The 12,483-nt window shown below is 43.4% G+C and overlaps 1 protein-coding gene across 1 annotated transcript in view; it reads left to right on the forward strand.

Moving 5' to 3' along the window:
- Nucleotides 1-12,483, forward strand: part of ACE2 (angiotensin converting enzyme 2) — a 46,478-nt gene that overhangs the window by 32,824 nt on the left and 1,171 nt on the right. The window contains exons 10-16 of the mRNA XM_048494094.1: nucleotides 231-457; nucleotides 3,378-3,522; nucleotides 3,961-4,059; nucleotides 6,878-7,000; nucleotides 8,417-8,589; nucleotides 9,936-9,991; nucleotides 10,345-10,445. Of these exons, the coding sequence (XP_048350051.1) occupies nucleotides 231-457; nucleotides 3,378-3,522; nucleotides 3,961-4,059; nucleotides 6,878-7,000; nucleotides 8,417-8,589; nucleotides 9,936-9,991; nucleotides 10,345-10,445 (924 nt within the window). The remainder of the gene's footprint in view (nucleotides 1-230; nucleotides 458-3,377; nucleotides 3,523-3,960; nucleotides 4,060-6,877; nucleotides 7,001-8,416; nucleotides 8,590-9,935; nucleotides 9,992-10,344; nucleotides 10,446-12,483) is intronic.

Consider the following 12,483-nt stretch of genomic DNA (forward strand, 5'->3'; position numbering starts at 1 on the left):
TAGTGCAGAGTAGAGGAAGATGCTACAGATCCATTCCATAAGCAGAGTTCTGCTCACAATTTTTAAAATCCAATCCTGGGTCTCAGAGAAATAGTCTATCTCACAACTGATTACAGGAGTGGAGCAAGGTCAGTTCCATGGGTGAGTCCCATTCATGTTCAAATTCACAGCATATGTAGTCATAACTCAAGCTGTACCAACAGTATTTGCTCAATTGCATTTGACTGTAGGATCAAGATGTGCACTAAAGTGACTATGAATGATTACCTGACAGCACACCACGAAATGGGGCACATTGAATATGATATGGCCTATGCCCATCTTCCTTATCTGCTAAGAAGTGGTGCCAATGAAGGATTCCATGAAGCCATAGGAGAGATCATGTCACTTTCAGCAGCCACTCCAAAGCATTTGAAATCCCTTGGTCTTATGGATCCTCACTTCCAGGAAGATGATGGTGAGAAATATGGAAAGGTCAATGACTTAAAACATACAACAGAAGTCTGGAATACCATTTCTGAGTCCTAATGCTTGAATCTAAGGCAGCTGCCTTAAGTCAAATAGGTCGATTGAAATGTCATCCTTCATTGACTGAACATTTTAAAAAAAATAATGACCTTTATGCTACAGAAGCCATGAATGTAGCTTCCCTTGAAAATAGGTATTTTCCTTCTCAGTCACACTGGAAAGAATGCCTGTTCTAAAATCATGCCTTACACAACATATCTGTACATAATCTGAAAACTTTTTTTTTTTAAATCCTGTTTTAATATGCAAATTTCTCCAGATTTAATTAGCAAGGAAAAGTTCAGGAGATTATCTTAGTATTTATTGACTTCATTTATACCCCACCTTTTCCCCAGTGAAGACCCAAAGAAGCTCACATTGTTCTGTTCTCCATTTTATTGTCACAACAATCCTGTGAAATAGATTAAGTTGAGAGTATTGTGACTGGTTCAGACTTCCATGGCAGAGTGAGGATTTGAACCTGAGCCTCCCAGAATCTAGTTTGACACACTGACCACTACACCCTGCTGACTCTTTACTCCCCAAATCTCCTGTTATTCTCAAGTATTTCTCAAGTTTCCCCTCTAAAATCTAAAGTCTAGCATCCTCTGACAATTGTTAATGATATTGGCTATTGCTAGAACTAAGAAGCAGCACAAGGTGATATGGAGGAGATGCCAATCTGAAGACCTTTTGCAGTGAAAAGATCAGTGCAAAATAAAGCTTGAAGGGGAGGCAGGAATATACTATAGCAATGGATTGAAACACACAGAGACCAGGGTTATGGAAGGAACCACACATCTGTACAGATGAGTGATTCCTCCATGGTGCAGTTCTATGTACCAAGCTCTTCAAGGTTGGGCAGTCCTACCTCTGAGGGTCCTGGGCCCTAGTATAAACAGGAGCTGCCTGGAACCTAATATTCCACCCACAATAACAGTATTTTTATTATGGTCATCATTTTTTGCAGAAGCGGCCCATGGGAAGCCCGACACATGCAATAGCCACAGCACTATCATTTTTGTTCTACTTTTCATGACTTTCTGTGATTTTTCTGCTTGCTGAGCATGCACAAATGGCCATGAGGTTGCTGGGAACCACTTGGCCCATAGAGCAAGACCCCCCCCCCCCCCAGTGACTAGTCTTGTATTTTGCAGCCACAAGACAGCAGCTTATTTCTCTGGGGGCTTACCATTTACTTCACCTCCAAACAAATGAAACACAGTAATTAGGGTTAGACAACATTTCAGGAATATTTTTGTAGTTCACAAAGCCCCTCCTGTTAGATCAGATGTGTTACTGAAACCATCTAAACTACGCTCACCTGTCATGTGATGCAGTACACAGCAAGTCCTAATGAACTATCAATTTCGATAGCTGCCACAAAGAGCTGTGCTCCTGCAAGGGAATGAGTGGAGCCCGCTCCACCTAAAATGGAGGAGCTCCATTCCACTACAACAAAGTGCCCTGCCCAAGAGGGGACAACCTAAACAATTGGGCCACTCCTCTGTCACCACTCCAGGAGCATTCCTCATAAATCAATTTCCCTTGAGTGTGAGGGGCCATAATGCCAGGAGTCTCCTGTTGCTGCTACCCCTGATCAATTGCCACACTGCTGGGTTTGGGTGTGGAAAGAGGCACTGCTGGAGCAGCTCCTACCCACAAGCTAAAGGAATGAAGAAGAGGGTTTGTAGGACTGGCCCCTGCTTATCTGTCAGCGTGCAGCCTCCTTTGTGACTACTGTCTCCTACGATTGGGTACTTATTAGGGTTCTGAAATGGGAAAGATCATCGACAGAGAGTGGCCTTTACCTCCCTGTTGGGTACTAGCTCAAAGTGTGCACCCAATTAGGCTAAATGTGCTTACTGTGCTTTTCCTGCCACCAAAGTGCCTCACCACACACTCTAGGTCTGAACAGCAGGGAGTTGTCAGAGTCCCATGCCAGCAGCCTTACTTCCTGAGTTGTGTGGGATCCTGGCTGAGGCTTTTGTTAGACTGCGGGGGGAGGTGCAGTTAGGTACTGGTGAGAGGATTTTACTTCCCCAGGGGAGGGAGATGATTGGTCATGCCTGTAGTTAGCATCCTGAGTTATTTGGGGCCTCATGGACATAGGGCGTTTCCCCACTCACCATGATCCCCCCTTTGCCGCGCGCTGCTCTCAGCGCACGGCATCCCCTTTGCAAGAGCGCCAGGGATGCCGCGCGCTGAGGGGGCGCGACAGTGGCAGCGTCAGGGCGGCTGCGCTGTCGCCGCCCCTCTCGTGGGGAGTGCCGGGGGACCCCGCGCTACTCTCCTCAAGTAGCGTGGGGCTTAAGGTAAGTGGGGAAAGGCCCATGGTCACTGATTTTGTGTACAGTTGGCATCTACGGGCTATGATGCAATTTTGAGCCTCTGTTAGAGGGCATTCCCTAGTTGAAAAGATTTAGATGGCTGATTGGCTCTAACCACATTATATGGACTTCCCTCAGTCATGCCAGGTGCAGGGATCTGCATTTCAGTTGTGCCAACAGCCAGCCACTGAAAAGCAGCACTGAAGACCAGCACCCGAGAGCAGCACTGAGAAATATGCCAGGGAGCCCCTTGCCTCTCATTACCATCGCACTATAAGATTTCTAAGACCTTTAGCCCTAAAATTCCTATCTCTGTTCAGACTACCTAAACTGTTGGAGGACAATATATTAACATTTTGAACACTTCAGGAACCGATGATGGTCTGCATAGAGATTGTGTGGAAAAGGGCAGGAAGAATCTGAACTTCACCAATTTTTTGTTGTAGGGCCAAAATTGCAAACAACAATGAAAGTCCTGAGGATTGTACAACAACAAAAAAATCACTCTGCCATTTCATTTTGGTTTTTTTTTTTTTACAGAAACTAAGATCAATTTCCTGCTCAAACAAGCCCTCACTATTGTCGGAACTATGCCTTTTACATACATGCTAGAGAAATGGCGGTGGATGGTGTTTAATGGTACGATCCCAAAAGAACAATGGATGAGAACATGGTGGGCAATGAAGTAAGTAAAGGAAATAGAGAAGAGAAGAGCCTGATGAATTACTGGGTATTAAACCCCCAATGTACTGGAAGAATTGATACCATTTTAATCAGCGCCATTTACCTCATCAGTACTTAATTCTTTTCCTCTGCCAATAACTATCAACTGATATAAGTGCCAACTGGGATACAGTTCATACATCTGGAATGGTGGGCTATAGTCGATAAAAGATTATGCCACAATAAGTCTTTAAAGTCTTTTGTTTTTGTTGTACCATAGTCAAGTTTTAAATATGTAGATATTTGTAAAAATACATGTTTATTTGAAACATTTTGGGAAAGCAACCTGGAAATCGTATCTGGTCTACAGATATTTATATAGACAGATCTCAAGGACCTGAGCAATTTCAGTTTCCTTCTGAAGAGCGAATGGAAATTCTGACCTTTCCCTTCTCTACAGGCGAGATATGGTGGGTGTTGTTGAGCCATTGCCTCATAATGAGGCATACTGTGATCCTGCAACTCTCTTTCACGTAGCCAATGACTACTCTTTCATAAGGTGGGTCAACGGTCCCTATTTTTTTTCTCTTCTCTCTGTGCTATCTTGTTAAAGGCAGTTTTTCCCATTTCAGTGCAAATACAGTCCACTAACTGAAACAGTTTGCATTTATTATTACATTGTAATTATATATTTATTGCTAGAGAAACATAAAATCTGAAAGCAGAATCCTGTGTTCAGCAGTATTTTTCCACTGCCCATTTGATTTTTACTTACACTTCCATTTCTTCAATTCTGTTATGATTTGCTTTAGCTAACATGCACACTGGGGTTTGTATGAGTCATTCATAATAGTCATGTAGTTTGGATTCTGTAGTCATGCATTAATAATCCAATGCATGCTTGTTTAACTGAAGCAATGAATCTGGTTTGGCACAAAAGAGTTAAATTACAGGGAGCATACAGATAGTTTGATACAAATAATAACACCCCCCCCCCCCAGGGGCAAACCTAGGCAAACTGGTGCCCGGGGACAAAACCTGAGTTTGGTGCCCTCCCCAGCACCCGGCGTATGGGCGGCCACCCTCTCCCACCATGACCAAACAATGATTTTTGGTACCAGCTCACAAAACACCTCCCACTCCCATCAAAACATACATGGCTCTCTCCCCACCAACTCTTTTCCTAATTTCCTAATCACAACAACCCTATGAGGTAGGTTGTTAGCCTGAGAAACAACTCCAAGCCAGTGCAAGTGGGTATTAAGCATGTAAATCTCTCACAAATCACCCCCAGCAGAACATTTACCAAACAAATGTCAGCATCATCTCTCACAAAACACCTCCAGTGGAATCCACCCCCCAAACAGTATCACTTTTCTAATGGTGTTTAAACTAGGGAGCTCCAGATTCTTCTTTTAAATCTACCTTAAAAGGGAGAATCTGGGGTCCCCGGTTAAAACAAAATTAGAAAGTGATGCTGTTTGGGGTGGATTCTCCCACCCTGAAACACCATCACTTTTGAGGGTTGGAGATTCAGATGACACAAATCGCTGATTTGGTTGGAATCTGGGCAAATTTGGGCGCATTCGGACAAAAATTGTCCGATTATATGTCCCAAGCAGTCAAATATGAACAAATGCGAATGCAAGGTATTTGGGTTGGGGGGGGGGTATTTTTGGTGTTTTTTCGGCCTTCAGGGAGCACATTTTTAAAGCTAGCGGCACGAAGATTTCAGGGCATCATCCAGAGACTGCTTTGATGATACTACCTGAGTTTGGCGATGTTTGGTTCAGGGGCAGAAAAGTTATGGATGTCCAAATGGAATGCCCCCATCCCCATTGTTTTCAATGGGAGCTAACCTGAGATGGGGGCTACCCATTTGAGGGACCATAACTTTGGTCCCCCTGAACACAAATTCACCAAACTTGGGTGGCATCATAAGAATAGTTAACAGATGATACCCTGAAATTTTGGTGTCACTAGCTTTAAAAATACACCCTTTCCAGGCACCCCAAGAAATGTGCCCAAGATTCTTTGTTTTGCAGTGACTTTGCTCCATTGTAGCTAATGAGGAATTTCTGAGGCAGGCTGCACATTTTTGAAGATAGAGGCACCAGACTTTCAAGGTGGCTCCAAAAGGCCTTGAGTAACAGCATCCGAGCTTGGTGAGCTTTGCTTCTGGAGTGTGGGGGGGGGAGTTGAGAGAGTTCTGAGAGAACTCAGCCCACAGGCTTTCATGTGCAGGAATGGGGAAACAAAATAAGCCTTTTGGGGCCCCATAAAATTGAACCCCCAGAAGCATAGGTCTCCAAACCTGGATGCTATTACCAGGAGGCCCTCCTGGAGCCACCCTGAAAGTCTGGTGCCTCTATCTTCAAAAATGTGCAGCCTGCCTGCACACTCAGAAATTCCCCATTGGCTACAATGGAGCAAAGTCACTACAAAACAAAGAATCTTGGGCAAATTTCTTGGGGTGCCTGGAAAGGGTGTATTTTTAAAGCTAGTGACACCAAATCTTCAGGGTATCATCTGTTAACTATTCTTATGATACCACCCAAGTTTGGTGAATTTGTGTTCAGGGGGACTAAAGTTATGGTCCCTCAAATGGGTAGCCCCCATTTCAGGTTAGCTCCCATTGAAAACAATGGGGATGGGGGCACCCCCTTTGGGGGTCAATAACTTTGCTTCCCATGAACCAAACGTCACCAAATTTGGGTGGTATCATCAGGACAGTCTCTGGATGGTACCCTGAAATTTTGGTGCCGCTAGCCTTAAAAATGCGCCCCCTGCAGGCCGGAATGTGAAAAAACGCTTAAAACGTTTTAAAACACACAAACGACCCTGAAATGTTGGCGCCCCCCCATGTGACCAAATGGGGGGCGCCCGGGGACATAGGGTACCCCCTGTCCCTAGGCAGGAACGCCACTGCCCCCCCCCAGTGATTTAATTTTTAAACACATTAAAATGGCGCAGTATCTGCATAATACCATTTTGGGTTTTTTGCATCAAGCCATCTGTATCCTTATGAAAATAGATAATGCTCATGTATGGAAGTTTGGCACATAAGTAGATTTTGGAAGAGAATGATAATCCTGACAATGGAAACCAGAATTCAATATTGGGACCTGTAAGTTGTGGAACTGTAGTATTTGACTTAAATCACTTGTATTTTGAATGTTGACAGCAAAACGATGCATCAGGATCTGACAAACTGACTTACTTATGATTATAGAAATATTTTGTGTTGGTAACAAAGTGATAGTGAAGAAACTTGATATGATTAGTATTCTAACTTTGTTTCCAGAAAAGCAAACCCTTTTCTGAGAAGGCGGTACTTGGTTACAGAGGTTTATTTTCTTTTCAAATTTTCTTTCTAGATATTACACAAGGACTATTTATCAATTCCAGTTTCAAGAGGCACTTTGCAAAGCTGCTAATAACACGGGTCCCCTTTACGAATGTGACATTACTAATTCGACAGCAGCTGGCCACAAGTTGCGGTAACCAAGCACTTTTTTCAATGAATGAAATTAGAACAGGCTCAGTAAAATACATCCTTGGTGCATCTTCACAGGGAGAGAATTATGAAATCTGTATCTGTTTTCAAAGAAGAAGAAAAGTTTGAATGTATAACCCCCTTTCTCTCCTGTAAGGAGACTCAAAGGAGCTTACAAACTCCATTCCCTTCCTCTCCCTACAACAGACACCTTGTGAGGTAGGTTGGGGCTGAGAGATTTCTGAAGAACTGTGACTAGGCTAAGGTCCCCCAGCAGGAATGTGTAGGAATGGGGAAACAAATCTGGTTCATCAGATAAGACTCCACTGCTCACATGGAGGAGTAGGGAATCAAACCAGGTTCCCCAGGTTAGAGTCCACCTGCTCTTAACCACTATACCATTCTTAACTGTTTCAAGGTGACAGGTCAGATCATGATTGTATTCTTCTACTCAGTGTTTTTTCTGTTCATTTGTTTAAAAAAGTACCAGTACTCATATTTAAGGTTGTGTCAATTTCTACTAATTTCTCCCTCAGAACTTGGGAGAAAGGTTGTTTCTGCAAGGTCCAAATATCCCAGGTTGAGCAAGGGAAATATCCCGGTTTGGCCAAGAAGTTCACATGGTTCCCAGTCCTAAAGTGGGCTTGTCCCATGATATTTCCCCCAACCTGGGATTTTCAAAAATCGTCAATTTAGCGATTCTTTTAAAAAATCCCACATTGAACGTGCTACTGTGCAAACACCACAGGAACAGAACCAGTTTATTTTTCCTTCCCAGCCTCCTGATCTCCCCACTTGACGTCTTGTCAGTTTTCAACTCTGCTGAGCCACCGACCATTGCAGCCTGCCCTTCCCAAAACATTTCCCCATGCACATTTTCTGCACATGGTATTGACCGGGTGCCATTTCGCCTGGGTTAATCAGAAGTAGAGTTCCAAAATGTCCCCGTTTTCTTTTCTGTACATGTACTGGTTGCTTGGAGCACATAGTTAGAGAGATGTGCACTTTGGGCCAAATATTAGTGGGCATTTCACAGGGCAGGAGAGTCTTTCACAAAAATATGAGAACATGAGTGGGAATGTGATGTGTAAAGCAGGTGTGAAGGCAAGCGCCAGCAATTCAAAAGGCAGGGTGGAGATGTTCATTCAAGCTGCCACCCTAAAACAACAGCCAATCAAGACACTGGGGATGTTTGCCCCTGCTTAGATATGCTTGCAGTGTAAATACAAAAGATCTGGGTTCGTGCGAAACAAACTGGAGTATTTCCTCCCGGTCTTCATTGATTCCTTCATAGAAATCATGCAAAGGGAGAAACTGGGATAAAAAGGGAGAAACTGGATTGTAAGATACCAATTGTAACCCGGTATAATTGTGCTGTGCCAAAACGGCCAATACCAACCTATTTCTTTCTAAACCACAGGGAAATGCTTGCCTTGGGGAGATCTGAGCCTTGGACCAAGGCTTTACAAATTGTGACAGGAGAAAAGACAATGAATGCAACTCCACTGCTTCACTACTTTGAGCCTTTATATGAGTGGTTGATAAAGAATAACACAAACAGATTTGTTGGTTGGGATACAGCCTGGTCTCCATGTAGGTACTTGTTACATTTGCAACATAGATTCATCTGTGAAACCACTACTTTCCTTTTTCACAGATACTTTTATTAGATAATTCAGCAAAGATAATCCAGAAATGTAATATTTCTTGTTTAATTTGGGGACAGAATATTTTCAAGGATAGGGAGATTTGCCCCAAAGGCAGGAAATCCATCAGGTACAGTAGTTGGAGATGTCAGCAGTCATCTGTTACATCTTCTCTACCTCAAGGAAAAGTTACATCTAGATCACTTAAAAAAGAGTTTTATGGCTGACAAGCAGACCTAGATTTCTGCAGAAGTCAAATAAATTACATTTTAGAGCCTCAGATTATATGGGGCTTCTAATTTTTTAAAAAATGCTAAATATTACCTAGTTACCATATTCTTCTGATAATGCTACAGACTTGACATTGCTTATGGCCTCAGTCTGTTTAAATCTTTGCCTGCTGACATATACCTCAAAAGTTAAGATGAATGCATGACACCTTAACAGTAGAACAGAATAAAATGAAATAAATTATCCTTTACCACCATCTGAGGCAAAGAGGCCCGTAATGGACCAATGTTGCCAGCAGTCCTTTGTGGTCTTGCTGGTCTATGTATTTTAGATAGTCCAGGGCATTTGCTGAATGCCTGATTAACTGCCAAAGAAGGATTCACACAGCAGGGTTTCAATATATCCAGTTCCTGCTAATTGGTATAAATTCTGCCTAATCACATGCATCCTACTGCCTGGTCATCAGTGAATTTAAATTTAAATTCTTGTCTGACAACTAGAGAGCTGGGCAGATAGCAGGACATGTGGCCAAGATGCAGGTGGAGAAGGCAGCGGTAGGAATGGCAAGAAGACTCAGGAAGCTGTAAAAGCTGACGGGGCATGGAAAGTCCCAGGAAAAAACATGGAAACGTGGGTGAGGCTACAGGAGGCTGGGGTTAGTGGCAGAGTGAAACTCAGGATGGGCCAGAGCCACAGAAAGATGGAGGACTGAGCAAGCTCTATCATTGAAAGACCAGTTGGAGAGAAGGCTGTAGGTCATCTCAGACGGGGGGGGGGGGGGGGTTACCAAAAACTAGCCGTGAGCTCTAAAAGGGGCAGGGAGTGGGAGTCCCAGAAGAGACTGTTGTTCTTGGGAAAGCACTGAGGTGTAGTGTCGGCCTCTGCATCCAAACATTGTTAAAACTGTGTGATTAGTTGTATTAGAGGTGGCTGAAGCCTGGAAGGTTACCTTGATGCCCACATGCACAGGGTCCCTAATCTGCGAATATGGGAAGAACTGACCAGTATTTTTGTAATTCTGTCAATACCCGCTTCTCTCTCTTTAAAAAAAAGATAATCCAGATGTCAACGATTTTATCAAAGTGAGAATCAGTCTGAAAACAGCACAGGGAGTCACTGTGAGTATAGAGCTCTGTAGCTGACTATGTGATTTTGTGTTCTAATGTGATATGAAAATATGTAACTGAATTGTAAGCAGAAGTATGTTTACTGTTTTGTCGGGGGGTGGTGGTGGTGGTGGTTCCTGAATGTTATGAAGGGACACAGTGGTGCTTGGTGGAAGGAACTTATGTGGGAAAGTCTCTTTCTATGGATGCAGCTATGCTCACGGTTGCTTGGATACAACAACCCATGGTGGAGGGGGGGGGGCTGATGCTTTCCTCATACTATCATGTTACTTTGAAGTATTTCTAAGTGAGTAAATCTAAGACTGAACTTATCAGTCTGACTGCATCTAATTTCAAATTCACAGTACAAATGGGATGAAAATGAAATGTATTTATTCACGGCAACAATTGCCTATGCCATGAGGAAGTACTTTTTACAGGAGAAGGTGGAAACCATAGAATTTCGGTAAGTGGCCTCTTCAATTACATTGGCTGTGGATTGTTGCTGTGTAAATTGATGACAAAATTGGGGCAATTGTTTTTCCAGAATAATGTGATTACATTTGTGTGGTTGAGGGGCAACTGCCTTCAAAGAAAACCTACCAAGAATTCTGAAAACATCTGTCAAGTCCCATGTGGTGCACTCAGGAACACCCCCTCCCCCCCGATACTTTTATTGTGAGACAACAAAGATAATTGGACTGCATCATCAAGGACAGGACATTGATAGATTTCAGCCATTAAGATCAGTGGGGCAAAACATTGTAAGATTGTGAAACAGAACTTCAGCACGCTTTGTAGAAACTCTGCCCCAGATACATGACTGTCCTGCATCTATCTATACAGCTAGGTGAGAAGGATTAAAACAGCCTGTCAATTTGGTGAAAGGTATTCCCAGTACCCCATGAAGACACAGAAAGAAAAGAAGAAGAGTTTCAATTTATACCCCACCTTTCTCTCCTGTAAGGAGACTCAAGCTTACAAGCTCCTTTCCCTTCCTCTCCCCACAACAGACACCTTGTGAGGTAGGTGGGGCTGAGAGAGTTCCAAAGAACTGTGACTAGCTCACCCAAGGTCACCCAGCAGGAATGTAGGAGTGCAGAAACACATCTGGTTCACCAGATGAGCCTCTACCACTCAGGTAGCAGACTGGGAAATCTAACCCGGTTCTCCAGGGCCCCTTCCGCACATGCGGAATAATGCACTTTCAATCCACTTTTGCAATTGTTTGAAAGTGGGTTTTGCTGTTCCGCATAGCAAAATCCAGCTGCAAAGTGGATTGAAAGTGGATTGGAAGTGCCTTATTCTGCATGTGCGGAAGGGGCCCAGATTAGAATCCACCTGCTCTTAAATCACTACACCATGCTGGCTCTCGAGAACAGCCACTATTCTACCTCCTTTCACTTTAAGCCTATTCTCCCAAGTAGGGAAAGGAGGGGAATTGCTGAGATCACTAAGGGCGTTTTCCCACTCACCACGATCCCACCTATGCCACGCGCCCGGGCGTCCCCACGACCCCGCGCTCTGCCGCCCCTGTTGTGGGGAGTGCCAGGGGACCCCGCGCTACTTGAAGAGAGTAGCATGGGGCTTAAGGTAAGTGGGGAAAGGCCCTAAGATATATTTTATTTCTCTATTCAGCTTTATTTACTAGAAACTATATTCTTTGCAAGCTGATATTCCCCAGCCTCACCTGTTGGTATATTTGAATGGAATAATTGTTAAATACATTCCTTTGGTTAAAAGGTGCATGTGAGAATACATTCACCTGGTTGCTTGGTAAAGCTATGCACAACTCTCTTCTTGATGACCCTATCAGGAGTATTTCAGGAGAGTAATTTAATCTCAGGGTGGTGGCAGATTCCCTGCTGTGACCCTACCTCCTCCGCCCCCCCCCCCACTCCTCTGGAAGAGACTTGGATGAGAACAAGAGGAATCTCTTGACGGCCACGAGTTTCCTCCAAACTCCAAGCACCATTCTGAGCAACTTTGCTTTTTTAGCTATTCACCTGACAGCAAGCAACAGGGGAGAGAAATAGAGTGAGGATCCCAGTGTGGGTTATAATAACTATTTAAAATATACTACTTTCTCCCCCATTCCATTCCATCTCATCCCACCAATGGTAATTTCAGAATAAGAAAGCTCATCTAGTTGTATTTATGGGACAGAGGAAGGAGAGAGACCCTCTACCATTTCATGGATGAAAAATCGTTCTAGCTTCCATGTTCTAAAATAGTGTTATGTGAACTTCTGATGGAAATGAGTAAAAATGCTGTACCTGTGGTATGGAAGTTTTTTTGCTGGAAGATACAGCTACTAATTTCCAGGTGTATAGATAAACAAAAAAAACCCCAGCAGTATATAGTTTGCCATTGGATATTCCATAGGAGATGAAATTTGAAGATTTGGGCTGATTATCAACTGAATAGTTTTGTAGAAATTCTGCTATGTTTATAAAAATGGCAGTTAGTTACTGCATACAAAAATATACATTTCATTTACAAGT

The sequence above is a fragment of the Sphaerodactylus townsendi genome, linkage group LG04 (assembly GCF_021028975.2).
Source record: "Sphaerodactylus townsendi isolate TG3544 linkage group LG04, MPM_Stown_v2.3, whole genome shotgun sequence".
Taxonomy (NCBI): Eukaryota; Metazoa; Chordata; class Lepidosauria; order Squamata; family Sphaerodactylidae; genus Sphaerodactylus; species Sphaerodactylus townsendi.